Consider the following 17814-nt stretch of genomic DNA (forward strand, 5'->3'; position numbering starts at 1 on the left):
TCCCCATACTAAGCAGTAACAATTGCACTGTGTTTGAAATCAAATTTTTTGAAGTTTGAACTAAAAACAGAGGAAGAAACAGATTATATTTCCTTCTCCATTCTATACCTACCCTGCATCACTTAAGTTAGTTTTGTGAGCCTCTCCATGACCACAGTCAGTGGTTCTATAGCTCATTAGAAAGCATGGAACTACGCTGCAGGAATTGGCTTTTCACCCATCTATCCTAGCAAACAGTGCTGAATAGAAGCAATCTTCATAAGACTGAAAGAAGCACCAGGACTGCTTCAAACTTCTGAGAAGTCCCGTTTCTTCTCCTTTTAAGAGAATATTAATAGCTCTTTTATTTTCTCCCACCTTCATTACTCAAACATTTCTCCTATCCTTATCCTGAGATGAAGGGAAGTGTCTGCAGGATGAAGACACTCTTACTAGGAAGGAGGGAGAAGGACCTGCCGGAGCAGAGATGCAAGTTTCCCCGCTTAAACTCATGGCATTTTGCCAAAGACTTCTAAAAGACGCTGAGAGCTTTCTGCTTTGAGGTGAAACACATGAAACAGCAAGTTAACATTCTCTGATTTTTACTCTCAATTAACAAGTTCTTCATCCTACTTTCTACCATTAGATTTCCTCCTCTCTTCTCAGAAAGTTGGTTGCATACTATTACTTCAGATTGATTCAAGCCTTCTGAACCTTATCAATAAGGAGAACCATTGATAATAATAAAAAAAAAAATAGATACTTTTTGTATATGTCAAATTAGGCTTGTGTGTCCTGCACATAGTAACCAGCATTTTAACTGATTCTGACTGAATGGCATAACATTCTTCCAGCAGCAGGACAGATATTAGACTTTATAGGGAGCATGGCACTTTACTGATAATCTGTGAGCTTGTCTCTGCTGCAACACTGGAAGATGTAACTAAGCATTGATAACAACAGAGAGGAACTTCCTGTGCCAAAGCAATGCATATTTAAGGAGGCACATAAAACTAATGAAGCCAAGTAGAATATGCTGAAGATATTTCTCAAGAAACTTATAGATAATTCAAATAACTATCAAACAACAGGTTTTTGGTTTGTGTTGGCTTTGGTTTTGTTTAGTTTTTTTTTAAAAAAAAAAAAAAAAAACAAAAAAAAACACTGAATATTTAAGAAGTAAAATGAAACTGATTTTTATAGACAGTATTTTGCATGGAAATTAACTATTATGTTTTGCTAAACACCAAAATGGAGATTTTTAATTTATTCTTTTTTTTAATCACAAGCTTAGAAGTTCATTCCATTTACCCCACACCTCAGAACAAATCACTGATGGCACAGTTTCACAAAAATATACACACAATTATCTTTAAAAATATGCATTATCACATCAGTGTTTTGTTTACAAGCACAATTTTATCAAATACACTAAATGTGAAGAGAAAAATATTAAATAAACAATATTCTCAACTACATCATCAGAGCAACCCTTTCCATGGGAACGTTGTAAATGCTTTAAGGGGGGAATCTGTCTGTCTCCTCTGGTGAGCTTTGCTAATATGCTTCATCTGCAACAGTTGTGTTCGTATCTTTTGTTTGATATCTATGGTCAGTGGCCCGTAGGTGGAAGGTAATTTCCTCTGCACCACACTCATCATAAAGTTGCAACACAGCATTATCAAAAGGAACATTTCTGTATTTATGTACTTTCCTTCTACATGTATCTAAGAAATAGCAAGGACTTTTCCTAAATTGTGTTTGACATTAGTATAGTGATACAGTCTTACAAAGATTTTTCAACAATAAAGACTTGTATAGTGGAAGTCAACCTCTAAAACAGTAGTTTCCCTAAGCCTGTTTTACTATAACTGTCTGAATACTAACCATGTTCTTGACTTTCTCCAAATAATCATACCATTCAAAACTTGACAAACATGATTTTTAAATGTGTTTGCTCTTCTTCATTTTAATGATAAGAGTGTCACAGACACCTTAATTTAGAAGAAAAAAAGGAAGTGGTAAATGTCAAAGATGTTAGCAGAGTGTATTTATGCCCAACGTAGGAAAAGTCACATGCTTCATAATAGTATCAAAATACATTGTACAAGCATGCCCATCTATCTGGAGGCCATGGAAGTCACTGCAGCACAGGAGAAAGTTTCTGAAGATAACTTCAGAGCAGGTAACTCCCTGCAGCTGTAAGCTCACTGAAACACCACAGAAACAAGGTAAATCAAAGTACACTGAGATCTGGCTTACAAAAAGGCTTTTGAAAAATGAGCAATTTTAATTAAAGTAAACATCTATGAATTCAGTGATATATACACTTAATTTTCTGTTTCTCCACTTTCAGAGCTAAGAATTCAAATGCAAGGTTTTAAGTCCAATTAAATCCAGTTCACAGTATAGCTCATATCATTATTCTATGAAACATACTGTTTATCCTTTTCTTCATTTGATTTTAGCATGTATGTCTACCTTATGCTCACCTAAAACCCATCTCCACAGAGCAGTATTTAAAATGGGTGAAACTGAGGAGAAAAAATACTATTTATGTTTGGTTAGCCATACATTTCACGGGAGACTTAACAGAGAATAAAGTTTAAGATTAGCACGTATTAACACTAAAAGCAAGTTGATGAAGAAAGAATTAAAGTCAGTCACCTTTCTTCCCATATTACAATGTTAATTGTAATATAGCTGATAATAAAGTAACTTCTTGGTCCTAGATATTGCCTCATACTGAGAAAGTAGCATATGCTTGTTTTTATTGTTTTTGTTTAATCACTGGATATTTAATTTTTTTGAGACAAGATCCACTGAAGTTACAGCAGTTTCACAAAACACAAGGTGACTATCTTAAAGGTGCAGTGACAACCAGAAATGCTACAGCTACGTTGCAGAATTTAATAGTCCAATGCTAAAGAAATATGTACACCAAAAGAACCTTCTCTCCCACAGGACTGTAGGCAGAAGCCCACCCTTTGATCCACAGAAAAACCCTGCAAAATAATCCTTGGTATTGTCAATAATAAATAAATATTCAGAAAAAGAAAATGCATAAATGGCACTTAAACTAGCTGCAGTTACCATAGAAACCAGCAAGACTTACTCAACACGTCCTACTCTATTCCATTATCACTCAGTATCTCATGAACTCAAATGGAGAAAGCATTGTTCCTATTTCTATTGAAACCCTGGAAATAGCCCACATCATTGTCACAGAAGATCAAAGCAATCTAGAACACATCTCAGATTCATTTATGTGCCTCCAAGGTCTATGAAAGATTAAAAATAACTAAACAGACAAGGTCCATTTCTCAAAAAAGGAGCAGAATACAAACTATTCCGTATGAACAGGAGGTAAGTAACAAACATAGGCAAGCAGTTTATAATCTGTGAATAAGTGTGATGAACAGATCCGTACAGTTACACTAACACACTGAAAGGTACCATGTCAGCAGCTTTCTGTACTGTATTTATACGAATGTCTTAACTTGTTAAGACTATGCCCTTTAGTTCTTATGACATTTCTCTTATCTGTTGACAAAGGTGAGGAAAGGTGAACTTTTACACAGGTGCAACAGTATATAACCTAAAGTGCATACACTACTCTTTCCATCTCAGAAGACCTAAAACGAAACAAAAAAAGCTACAGATTCAGAAATACACATACTGTTAAATAAACAAGATTCATGAATATTTGAATGACTATGTATTAGAGGTATGATGCTTCCCTATCACTTCCTTCTGACTAGATAAATATCTTCTTTTTCTACTCTACTAGTCTAAAGATGTAGAGTGAGTAAACTTTTGATCTAGCAATTGGAAGTTATGACTGCAAGCCATAAAAAATGCCACCCAGAGCCAGTTCAGTTGTCTATCTAGCACAGTGACAAATGTCTGACCATGTTAACGTGAGATGCTTTTTTGGAAGAACAGGAAACAATAGTAACTTTCTGTAGTCCATTCCACTCTTACAGTCTTTGGAACAGGTATGTTGGAAGATTACCCTTTCCCATACTCTGTAATAGCTGTTTGGTATCTGTTGCCCATTTGTCCAATCCATTTTTTTGAATCTGCTGACACTGTCTACACAGGCTTCCTTTACAAAAAAAAAAAAAAAAAAAAAAAAAAAAAAATCTAGAAGTTCACTGATGCTCATATAAAAAATGTCACTTCTTTTAAAACCTCCCTTAAGTTGTTTTCTAACAAGTTTCATAAATCTCCCTTGTTTTTAGCATCTAGATAACAGTTTGGCATAGATTATCTGCAAACTTGTGACCTCCCTTATGAATGCTGACCATATCCCATACCAGACTTTTTTTCACACTTAAAACTCCCAGCAATTCTTACCTTTTCATGTAGCTGTTTTGAATCCCTATTGCTTTTGTTTTCTTTCTCTGTCCTTTATTCTGTCACTCTTAAGATATAAAAGTAAGGACTACACACAGTTCTCAAGATGTGGGTACACAAGGATTTTTCTAAGTAGCAAAATTACATCATCTTGCTCTTGATGATGCCCAGAGTCAGTCAATTATTTCAGCAAACTATACACAATAATGCCAAAATCTTTCCTCAGCTATAACTACCAGTTCTGGCTTCAGAATCATGTAAGAGTTGGTTTTGAATTTTTTCCCCTTGATACGTTGCCCTACTTCTACACACACATTGAAGTTCATCTGCCACGGGTATAAATATGTTACTAATTCCTACACTTTGAGGTTGTCATCAGCTCCTTTGTTCTTTACTTTCTTCATCCACACAATAAAAATAGTCATCTGCCTTAAAAGACAGTCGCATACTTAATTTATTAACAGCTACTTATTGTTCTGTCATCCTCAGGGACACATAGAAAGGCAAAGTAAGGGTTAATGTGATTAGATAACTTACAGCCATTATAATGTCCCTGAAGTGTTTATCAGTCTCCAATGGTCAGGCAATATATCATTTTTATGCTAGGATTTGGAAGCAGATTCAGTACTCAATAGAGGGAAAAAAAAAAAAGTACTCTCTCCTGAAACAAGATGACAGTAAACCTTGTACTGAAACTTCAGTGTATCTTCTGAAATCTTTCAGCAACATCCTGAGGAACTCTGATTTTACTTTAAATTTTGTGAACTATTTTACTTGCTTATGAAAACAAGTCTTGATATGGTTCACAGTTCAATGAACATTAAAAAAAAAAAAAAAAAAAAAAACACCAAGCAAAAAAGCAAACAAACAAACCAAAACAAAATAACAACAAAAAACCCCACACCCAAAACCACTAAGGATATGCAACACCTTGTGGTTCCTGCCTGTGCAGTCAGAGCTGGAGGCTGAGAAAGTCAGTTCTCCTCTAGCTGAGAAACCTAGAGCGCAATACAAGGGAGAATATGGCACTAGTTATTTTTGCCTAACTAAAGGAGTTTATAGATCACACCAAACTTTCCTTAACTAAGAAAAATTTTGATGTCATAACCAATAGACTACAAAACAAACCTAGTTATCTAAGAATGCATGTGCTTCACTGCTGAAAACCTAATATCAGGTTTGGATTTCTAGAAGACTTTGTATATCATGAGTATTAAATATTAAACCACTGAAAAATACATTCAATTTCTGCCATCAAGTCAATTAACAGATTTTACTCTAAATTAAGTACTATTCAGATTAACTGCATCCTGAGAACATAACACATGCTCAGAAAAAAAACCTGTACGTTAATTCCACAAGAAGACTGTTTGCAAGATGTCTTCAGGATGACAGGGTCTCACAATGGAAAGAAAAAGACAGACCAGAATTTACAAGAGCTTTGTTTATCCTTGAGAAAGCTTGTTATACTCCATATTCAAATTCTGAGGTGTTGAGTACTCAAGGTTGCTCAAGGTTTCTCTGCTGCTTTGCAAATCTAGTGAAGTACGTATAGCAAATGTACCTGTCCTCTCCAGATTCGTATCTGTCAGGGATAGCAAATTATCATTTGAGCACCTATTCTGATGAAAGTCATGAGAGAACCGTTACTGCCTTTGGAAGTACAGAGAAACCCCATCTAATTTTTGTGTTGCTAAATTTCACTTTTGCTGCTAGGCAACTGTAACATATTGCAAGAGGTAGTCGGGTGTTTTTTTCCCCCCTCAATGTTAAAAGAATTTGAGTCCTCTCCTTTAACAAAAAAAAAAAAAAAAAAAAAAAAGGCAACAAGAGCAAAGCAAGCTGTGAAAATATGTGAAAATATCCTGAAAAAAACCCAAAGCAATATATAGTATACTTACATTTTTTTCCAGGAAAATCTACTATAATTACTTATATATTTAAAAATCCACTGGTTTTCCTTACTTCTGTTTTTTCAAAACACTTTACCAGCTCTCAAGAAATTCATCTGAATACAAACTTAAAGAGAGAAAAAACACCAAAACACCCAACCAACAACCAGCACTCTTAACACCATTGCTTCATATATGTTTTTTTTCCCCTCTAGGGTACTCCTACGCGATATAATTCTTAATTAATCTTCTATTTATGACATATTTATGGACAAAATCTATGTCTTCTCTAAGTAAAAATAACTGACTTACACTTAAGAATGTTTGTTTGAGCAAGATTATTGCAAATCAGTTTCGTTTCAGTATGACAAGTACTTATAATCAAACTGTGATCATTATAAACAAATTAGAAAACCTGAAGGCCTTCATTTTTATGTCACAGAGAGATGCCACTCTTATCCTTCCCTGAATGAGCAAATGAGGCCTTCTAGAATTTTTAACAGTTCATTCAATAGTCCAGCCAAGGGCCTAAATCTTTCTATAGTAAACATTTAGCACACTATTAACTAAATGATGTTTGATTCAGACCATTAACCATGGTCTAAAATTCTGACAGCAATTTCTCAGAAACTGTAATGTGTACACCTTGCAGAATGAGATCCTCTGCCAAGCAGAGTCCCAAGTCCCAAGATGGTCCCAAGTTTTATTACTAACCTCAAAACTCTGTTTCCTTTATGTACTGTGAGAGTCAAGGCAGCAGGCAAAACCACCACATGGTGCTTGTATCTGCAATGCCTTTACAGGTCACATGTTAAAAATGTAACAAACAACAATTTGCTCCACCATTTTATCTCCTGGATTTGCAACTGAAATAATGATTTTCCTTTCTTTGTCCATTAAAATTAGAGTCTACATTCAATTGTTTCCTAGATTGAACTGTGGTAACTTCAACAATATACATAAGACTTTCTCTTGAATAGCAAACACTTCATCTAATTATGGAAGACTTTTTCTTACTGAAACAATTAAAAAAAATTAATTTCAGGAAGCAAAATCAGTTCATAAACACCCTTTATTTCCTGCTTCTTCAGATTAATTATGAATATGTCTGATTCTTGAGAAACCCACCTCAGGAATTTTTATCTGATACATCCATCATCAAAAGCAATATATAGCACTTCAAAGTAAATCAGTATTTCCCTGAACAGATTTTAAGTAAACTGTTGCCTTTCATTGTTATTTATATTTATGCCATTCAACATCAACTGCAAACAGAACTGCATGGGTTCAATTAACGTGTTCTTAAATCATGTGCTTATGCACTTTAATATGGACACATTTTTAAACAGTATGTAAAATTCTCATCTACATTATTTAAGAGCAAATGTCACATTTTCAAAGGTTGTGGCATTGAGAACACTAAGTTCTAGTCATACTTTTCAAACCTAAAGAATTAAGACAAAAGCAGATTCTGACCATACAACCATAGGCACCATGACTAACCATCTCAGTTTTCTGCACTACTTCAGAAAATTAAGAGGGTTTCTAATGGAAAGACATTCTGGATCACCCTATAGAAATGTCTCCCTCCAAAGCCTGCCCTTCAGATGAAGCTGGGTAGTGTGAATACTCCTTCATGCATAAACCACTTCTGAAATGTCAGGTGTAGAATTTAGTTCCTAAAGCAGTAAGAATGTCTAGTTCTATTTCAGTACTTTATCTCTACAATATTCACATAAACCACTAAATCAACTGCAATATTAGAACAATCCCATGCACATGGCACTTTTATGTCTATTCATCTAATCTTTCTGTTATTAACAGACAAGAATTACATGTGATGAGAAACTCAATTGACATAATGATAAAACAAGTGATGGTCAAATGTTTTAAAAATTTGGTGGTTTAATTATTTACCAAGTAAATTTTCTGTTATTGTTTCTCATGTTACTCCACCCTAACAAAAAAAAAAAAAAATTCTTTTTAAGAAAATTAAGACTGAGACTGAAAGAACAGAAATCTGTTTCCTCACAGTTTTCTGTAGGAATTAATACAAAAACAATTGGAGGAGCATGGAACATGGGCAACTCCTACATCATGTAACCAAGAACTAAGGATACAAGTGGAGATACTAACAGGATATATTTGAGACACCATCCTTTCCAAAAAACCTGCTCCTAGACACTCATGTGATGAGAGGAGTAGCATACTAAGAATAGACACAAGGCAAGCATTTCGTATTAAAGAACCAGACGTAACTGACTACTTCTGTGGAGCAACCATGAAACTGGCAGCACCTTTTCTTCTGTGCTCCAAAAAAGAAAGAGTAGGTGCAAACAATACTGAGTTTTACATAACAGTACTAGTAGGAAAAGCTTTTGTGCCAGAGAGAAAGTTAATTCTGCCAGTGTTCAGAATCACTTCCACAGAGAATGCGTGAAAGTTTTCCCATGTACAGAGATTAATTTGCACAATACCCATATCCTTGGTTTCACCTAGTTAGCTCTAACATGTATATGTAAAAAATACTGCCAAAATTTAAATGACAAGCCTTCTTTTTTTCTACAGGTTACAGCAAACACTGCTAGCAAGCCCAGACATTCATCACTAATATATTTTACAGAAAGTTTCAAATACTTAAAAAGGATGATATATTTTTATTTGAAATAGAATACTTAATTGAAGTCAGAAGTAAAATATTTCAATGTTTGAGCAGGTTTTAATTACTCCTCTCTTTATTTAGTCTTTAAATGCAATTCTTTCTCTTTTATCAATGGAATGGAGGGGACTAAGAACACTTTTTTTTTTGCTTTTATTTCAGTTACAGAACTCTTCCCTCTCCCACAACCATCAATTAATTCAATGTTTTTAAGAAAACTAGTGTGGAGGGGAATCATCTCCTTCAAAGATTTCAGAGCCACTGTGTTTGTCAGGAATGGATTAAATCATTTCACTAACTCGTTTCCAATGACCCAGATCACGAATTAACAAGTGACATCACTTACTTCCCAGTAGATGCACTGAAACACATGATTTGGAAATTGTTTTTTCCAAAATAATTTTCAAACTAAAAAAAAATATAAACGCTAAGTTTTCAACTAGTTCTACAGCTACAATGTTGAAGAAGGCCTTCTAAGTCTGTATTTTAAAGGTTGCCTACTGATTTCCATCTAGTGGCTAAACAGAAACGTTTGATTTCACAGAGATTTGGGCCAATGGGCCTATGTTGATATAAATGTCCATTTTTGTACTACAAGTGCACAGATGTGAAGCTGTGACCTTTAAAAGTAAGTTTAGTCATGTATTTTCCATGCTGTTGGCCTTCATTTCCTTCACCTGTGAGTAGCCATGAAGTTTAAATATTAAAAAGGTTATTATAGAAGCAGCCACTACATAAATATTTGTTCCAACACTCACAAAGCACCTGGATCTGATAAATTAGGAATTTGTTTTGTACAGTTACTGGGCAAGAAATAAAAGCTAGAGCAGACACATCAAATTTATGGTGACAGAATCCACTAGAAAAGGGTCCAAAAACATTCAGTTTTGGTTCCACAAACAGCACTTGACATTCCACTAAGATTCACTTCAGAGAGAATAACTGTCCAGATAACAATAATGACCAAAGTTTCTTCCACGAGCAGAAAACACAAATAAGATTCTATTTGCCACTGACGTGTGTTCAACACTTTGATAACTCATCTCCTTCACTTGTCAAAGAAACCTGAGCAGCAGTTACACAACAGCTTTCAGGTGATCATGCTGAACTGAAGATCAATTGCAACTCTTTTCATAAGTCAATTTTCAGTGGACCACTTCTAAAACTTCTTTTGTAAACACTGGATGAATAAGATTGTTTTTAATTTAAACTCTCATAGTGTAAAAATGTGCTATAATTTCTCTAGCTGCAGATATCTCATACAATTTTGATTTCACACACAGCACTGTAAAGCCACCAATTCTTTCTTCTTCAGGGAAAAAAAAAAAAATCCACACTTTGATTCAGAAATATAACAACTGGCAGGAATAGTTTGTGTTAAGTTAGTAGGAATTCATGTAAGTCATAATATTTTCAAACAGTATACATTCATAAAAATACTGACTTGACTTAGATACATCCTGTATCTACAAATAATGTGAATATTCTCTCTAGCACAAATATTCATTGAAGCAGTTAACCTTTGGCAAATATAACCATAAAATAAAATTTGAATGAACAGTCAATGTTCATACTGGAAATGCCCCCCCAGAAATTACATCCTATTGATTCAAACCCTGAAATCGGTGAGTGCTATGTTAAAATAAATGCATCTTATTTTCTGAACTGAACAAAATTAACTAACAGACTCCATACATTGCTACTTTATTTCTCAGATCGTTAGTCATACTGACGAGCCCAGATGTGTACAATACCTGCTGTTATACCTTGACAACAATACAAATATACTCTCAGAAATAATCTGTTTGATGTTGGCCACCTGTCCACAAAAAACTAAGGAAATAAACTAGTTCCTTATAAGATGCAATGGCAAACTTCAAGTACAAAAACAAAAACAAAAAAAAACACACAAAAGAAATAAACAAAGTCATCAAACGGAACTGAATAAGTTCTGCCAGTAACCTGAATAAAAACACATAGTAAAATGTGGTTTATATTTGAGGTTTTGGTCTTGATTGTTTGCATTTGTGCTCACGTATACCTCAGTAAAAACAAAACAGTCCAATTTCTGATTAGATAGCTAGTAGAATAGGACTCTGGGTTTGGGTGCTTTCTGGCCTTGATACTTAAATTGGAACAAGCAGCATGGCTCTAAGATTTGTCATTTTTAATGCTGAAGATGTCAGAAAACATGAAAAAGATCAATATGCTGCTTTTCATAAGACTATCAATATGTCAGTTTCACGTAGAAGACACAGTGCTTAAAAGCAGCAATGGAACGTGCTTTCAAGCTATTGATAAAAGTCAGCATTTAACATATGCAAACAGGCAGAAGGTACCTTTACGAAAAAAGTAATCAAAACAATATTATTGCAAAACTAAAGAAGAGAGTAGCAATTGAGCCATCTCTACTTTTCACTGTAAATGACTTGGTTGGGAAGTGCAATTTCTTTTCTTTTCCTTCCCTTCCCTCCCCCCACCCAAATAATTACTCTACAGAATGGAACTGACTCACAGTAAAAGATCTCTAAACTAAAGTAAACAAAGACACAAATTTTGTTTTCAGTTTAACCCAAACTAGTTCCAAGTCTCACTGGGATTCTCAAATGTTTTAAATGGGGTTAAAATCACTTCAGTTAGCCTGTAAATACATGCATTCTAAGAAGGAAATTAATCCAAATCACACAGGAAACACCTTTTACTGCAGTAAACTCCACTGAAAAGACTTGGCAATGAAGTATGATTTGACAGGGCTACAAAATCATTATATACAAATAAAGTGAAAACTATGAAGTTTTTTTCAATAGAACTTGAAATTACATATTATCAATATCTGATCTGTGGCTCTATTCGATACATAATTGTTCACTTTTCAAGGATTTCCTAAGTTAACAAAGAAAAAGATCAAGAGAACATAAAATTGTTACTTGTCTATTGCCAGTATCACATATCCCACTGCATGGCAAATTCAAACTTGTCTTTGCTTTACAGTTCTGACCACTATCTACATTTGTAATGCTGTGCTTATTGTTCAAGTTGGCTTCCATTTTTGCTAGCAGAATTTTACTTCCAAACAGAACAAGCCTACAGTTTTACTACATAATATGAAATTATTAATCTCAGTGTTCATAGCACAGTTCTTAATCAAGGTGTCAAGAATACTGAAATAGGCTGAGGGGTGGGCTGGAAGTCAGTTTTTCTTACTGGCGGTGTCTGCTTCTCTCTTGCCATGGGAATTAGTCTGCTAATATACTTTCAAAAGAGAAAACTGGGATTGACTCATTGCTGATGCAACAAACCAATCAAAAATCCCCCACTAATGCTGGGACACAATGTTTGTTAAAAAATGTTCTTTAAAATAGGAACATAGAAAATCATAGAAAACTTACAAGTACTCTGCCAGTTAATGTCTGGGCAGATATCATGACTCCTGCCCAATCCTTCACGGAGGTCATCCATCCCACTTCTGCTGCCACATTCTCCTCTTTTTCATCTGTTGGTTTGCAGGTCCCATCTGCCTGTGTATCTCCACCACCATTGATCTTCTGGGTCTCCTAGAAAGTAAGTATTTTGGTAAGTTAATGTTTAGCAATTTGACAGTGAAAGTCAGAGTACAGCTGTGGCTAAGAAGTGCTATGAAAAAAGCAAATTGGTCTTCCGGGTAGATTTAAATTAACCTCCTATATGGCCATAACTCTAGAAATAACAGAAATGTTCTATGAGGCACCGGATTGACAACTAGATAATAATACTCTTCTTGACATCACATCTTAAAAACATATATATGGCATCAAATATGCAATATGTTCCTTCCCTATAAGCAGCATAATTGCCAAGAGCTATGTATGCAATTATAGAGCTACATATAAATGAGTTTGTCAGACACACTGAAGGACCTTTTCATGTATTAGTTCAAAACAATGTGTACCAGGTGTGAACATAATTTATGTACAATTTTAATTTACTACCACTAGAATTAATTACCCAAATAAACCTTCGCTGAGAAGCATGATGTAACAAGACAATAATTATCAAGTGTGAGGGGAACAAAATACACCATAGAGAATCTGCAGGGAGTTGCGATGCTATCAGTGAACCAGAGTTTCAATGGAACTGTTTAATGTATCACAGGATTTCTTCTGTCAGTAAGTGGCTCTCATAGAACAGAGAGCTGGAAATTAAAGAGGAGCCTCAGCTGCACTAAGCTGCCTGATGAGTCACACGCACTGGAATTCATATCAGTCTCTTGCGGACGCTGCAGCAAGGATGTCATGCTCTGTAACTGCCTGCTACGTGCTACAGTCATGGATGCTGCACAGAAATGAAGGGAAACGATAGGAGAAGCCAGCATGGATTGTACAGCATTTAAAACATCATATGCAAAGTATCAGCCTGTGGCATGAGCATGCCTTTGGTGACAGCACAATACTAATGACTTCCTGAATACTTGACAGGTTATGCTGAAGAAGCATAGGGGAAGCAGCAAAATTCAGTGATGAGGCAAGTAGCAAGCACCTGAACTGCACCCATAGATTTACATTAGTGCTTCGAGCACTCTGCATAGCCCAGCAGCTTGAAAGATCTTGTTTATAGATGACCTGCCTATGTGCCACTAAGCAGGAAATCAATTGCCATTAATCCCCTTTGGGATTTCCGTTATACAGGCAAAGATGTTTGATGCTAGTTCAGTGTTTATTATTACAGTAGGAATACTACACTATTATGGTCAAAATGCACAGCTGTGAGATGGCCTTGAGGACACAGCTGGACATAAAGGCAAGAGCACTTCCTGAGAGCAGTACTGAACTAATAAAGCAGATGCACTTAATCTGTCAGCAAAGGACAGTAGAGCAACACTGAAAATGTAAAATTGAGACCGACTGTTGTTTTTAGAGAATATCAGTATTGCAACTTAATTAGCTCATCAGATTCTTCTCTGTTAGTCTCCCTCCCAAAACACGGGCTCTATCTTTTTACTAGCAATTACAGGAGTGCATGATATTGCTATATTGATAATAACAAATTATTGAGAGTTACAACAGTAATCCAGTACTTCCTAAGCAAATAACCAGACAGAAGATAAAAGCTACTTTGTGTTTGCATAACTGGACCTCATTCGCTGACAGTTTTGGATACAGTGAATCAGATGTTTTGCACTCAGCATTGAAAGATGTATACTGCACTGCACACGCACAGAGCATAACCTACAATAATGAGCTCATTGCTTAGGACAGTGATGTATGGTACGGCACAAGGGACTTCCAGGAGAATAACGCTTGGCTAAGGACAATGTGACTCACATCATCACCAAACCGTATAGACCAGTCCCGAAGAAATGCCTAGACCACCATCAGTGTTTTGATTATAAACCAGAAAAGAGAAACCTAGCTTAATTTTTTGAGTGGACAGTGTGGCTGTATATACCAGACATTGTAATAAAACAAAATATTGAGTTTAGGTGATGTAGACACATCTCCAAGGCTCTGGGGATGCTCACAGGCCACACTGCCCCTGGCCGCCCTCCCCCAGCGTCTCCCCCCACCCTGCCCGTGACCCAGGACGTCATTTCAGCCCAGCCCAGGCCCATCAGCTCCCCACAGCCCTGCCCAGCTGTGGGTCCCGCTGAGCCAGGCCCCACTAATCTGGCCAACCCACAGCTGGTTCCCCTCGCCAGGCCTGATCCTTCCCTCACCCACAGGTTGCCATCCCAGCCCAGCCCCAAGGCGGCTCCTGATGCCCAGGGCTGGGGCTGCCCGGCCTGCCCGCTCCCTGCCTGGGGCGGTGGGACAGGGCCCTGGCTGCCACGCCCTCAGGGAGCCCACAGCCCCACAGTGCCCTGGCAGCTACTGCCTCATTAAAAATTACATGTGCCATTTATTTCTCTCTTCCCACCAGTTTGTCTGCCATTTGCAACTGTTTGAGTTTGTCTTTCACATTGGAAACTCCACATGACAGATTTCACTGCATGGTCCTCCTCTGCATAGCACAGCATGTTTTTATACTCTGTACAAATTTATACTGACTAAAATATTAATGTTGCTTTCATAGTAGAAGAAGCGTAATTATCGCTTTTTCTCAGATAAGAAACTGAGGTGGTGATTAAGTGCCTAACTTGGTCACCAGAGAAATCATTGGCAGAGCAAGAATGAAACCACAGACTTTCTTAATTTTTCCACCCAGCATCCCTATTTAAAACCTCACGGGTGCACACCTTGCTAAAAACATTCATAATTATGATATAGAAACTCAAAGAACTACAGATCATTAAACAAAAAGTGCTGAAAAAGTCCATTTTATGGCAGTGAACTTGAAAGTTTTAAGTTTGGAAAATTATATTATTGTTTACATACTATTTCCTTACCCCAAACTTTCTGTGAATATATCAAACAGAATTTTGAAGACTTGATTATTCGTAAGATGACCGAAGTTTCCTAACACTTAATAAAACAGTAGACAATTGACTTCACTGAAGGAGAAAGGTAGCTTTTTTATTTTCAAAACGTTCTAACACTCCACAGTTCTTTTTGCTGTATTGGGTTTTGGTTGCCAATAGAATCGAGCAGTAAGATGTGACAGACCTATTCAGAATTTGATTCTCTGAAAGTATTAAAGTCTGTAATACATTGCAACTTTGTATTTCTGCACTTATATCACTTATTTCATTGTATTAAAATCTCCCACCCATATTATTTCTTAATTAAACGTAAAAAAATCATCCCCTGACACATATCATTTGGAGCAGTCTCATGATGAGCTACACACCAAGACTAACTCTTGCTATTATTGTAGCTATAATTTATATGCAGATTAGTTGTTGTTATGTAATATTGGTATTCAGTTATTATATTTCACATTTTTCACCTACATGGCTAGCTTCTTAGCTTACTTAATTGGCAGCTAAGTAGTAAGACAAGTTTATTCCCAAGTCATTATGCAATTGTGCAGAGATCACTAAAGGAGATTTAAAGACTGCTTTCATTTACATTGTATACAAATGAGTCCTGTTATTAACTTCATAGTCCTGTTCCATCACTATTTCTTCACCTCAAAGCACTGAGTAACCAACACCACAACCTGAAAAAGGTGCTTAAAAATATAACCTGACAGTGACAGTAATTGTTTAATTATTTACAGGCTCAGTAGCTACAAGTAAGGCAATACTTGACCACTCTGCTTAACTGTTGTTTCACAAATTGTTTGTTATTTTAATTACTTGATGACAGGAACATTAAAATAGATTCAGTGAGAAGCAGCATATTTTGTGAAATATGTACTTCCTGAACTTAATGACAAAATGGAAGAGAATGTATGATGAGAACGGGTGTAGAGGAATCAGGACTCACTGTCCTACCAATTGTTTGACACAGACCTGGAACAGAAACTTCAATGTTTTGTCTTATATTTTCAACAATAAAAAGTGATTTATATTACACAATTGCTGGGATGCTTAAACACAGTTACCTTAAGAAAGCAGAGTTCAAAAAGGGAGAAGACACTCCAAACCAGTTTTTATTTTTGAAAATGTAGTCCTGCCTGCTTCACTTTACCTCTCTCTAGAATATCTGTACAACTACAGAATTAATACAAGGACACTCCATTCAACGCAGCGCTACACAAAATAAAATCGGAAAATTATGATGAATACTTAAAACATCACCTAAGAATAATCTGCCTTTTTAGAAGCTCTAAAAAAAACAGGACACTACAACGACAACCTGGTAAGCACTCTCTGAAATATGGTACTGAAAAAAAACTTGGTCTCTTGTTAAGATACATTAGAAAACACAGGAAACAGGCAGGTAATGTAAGCGAAAAGAACGGGGTTAATACCTGGGTTAAAGAAAAGGATTTCTGATATTCCTGCTTATCTAACATTTAACTAGCATGAATAGCACACAAATATCATGAAGTATCAACTGTAATGAGACTACAGGGCATCAAGTCACACCTGCATCATACAAGAGGAAGCACTATGCTCAATTTAAGCAAATTTTTAAAAACAGTAATATCAATTCAGCAAGCCCACTACTGGCCTTGGAATTCCATCATAGATAACATGAGATAGAAAGGGCCTGCCAGAATGTCAGTTGCACCTGGTTTGAAGTACATAATAATAATAACACAGTGATAAAATACAATTTGGTGAAGTTAGGGAAGAGATGCTTTAGATAATATATCAGCAAGTTGCAATTTTATCTCTATTAACTGCCCCTCAATTAACAGCACTGCACTCCTAGAGCTGCATTTTAATAAATTATTTATATCAGATCAACAACACTTTCATACTGGGCACTCTTATACACTGGAAATCTATGTTTACGTTCTTTTCCTTTTCATTCACCTGCTTCCCCAAAGCCACCAACAGATGTTATATAAAAAAGGAATAATTTTGCATATAAGACTATTTCTCCTTTCTCTGAGTTTAAAGTACATGCCCTTAAATGCATTTTGTCACCATTTTAATAACTCTGAAGAGGATTCTTACATCTATACAAAACCATAATGTTATGTTGCACTCTCAGCAGATGAGCAATGTACAGTGTACGTCAAGACATCAGGTACCTACTGAATACACTGCCACAGCAGATGTTATCCATCAGTTGTATTTACCATCTGTAGTCTTCATCTTAATAGTTACTACGTACCAGTTCATCCAATGCTAAAAAAAAGCAAAACAAGAAAAAAAAAAAAAAAAAACAAACCTGAAGCAGTTCACCTGTTCTACTGCTATTTAGCAAACACTGGATTGCACTGGAATATTAATAAACAAGCCTGATGGGAATGTGAGAAATAACTAGCTGTTTAGAGACTTACAAACCTCTTTGAAAAGAGTGTCTTCTAGGAAAGAGAAAGCAAAGGCTAAACTAACTAAACGTGAGCTAATAGCCACTCCCTATAAACTGTCCTATCCACAACATTTCTTTG

At 35.9% G+C, this 17814-nt stretch overlaps 1 protein-coding gene across 31 annotated transcripts in view; it reads right to left on the minus strand.

Annotated features, from left to right (window-relative positions):
* Nucleotides 1-17814, minus strand: part of KCNMA1 (potassium calcium-activated channel subfamily M alpha 1) — a 509088-nt gene that overhangs the window by 361984 nt on the left and 129290 nt on the right. For all 31 annotated transcript variants that reach the window (XR_006165006.1, XM_042789210.1, XM_032982029.2 and 28 more), the window contains one exon: nucleotides 12279-12443. Coding sequence is in view for 30 of the 31 variants with exons in the window: in XM_042789210.1 (XP_042645144.1) it covers nucleotides 12279-12443 (165 nt within the window). In the remaining variant the exon portion in view is untranslated. The remainder of the gene's footprint in view (nucleotides 1-12278; nucleotides 12444-17814) is intronic.

Source organism: Tyto alba, unplaced genomic scaffold, assembly GCF_018691265.1.
Source record: "Tyto alba isolate M040663 unplaced genomic scaffold, T.alba_DEE_v4.0 Super-Scaffold_1, whole genome shotgun sequence".
NCBI classification, from domain to species: domain Eukaryota; kingdom Metazoa; phylum Chordata; class Aves; order Strigiformes; family Tytonidae; genus Tyto; species Tyto alba.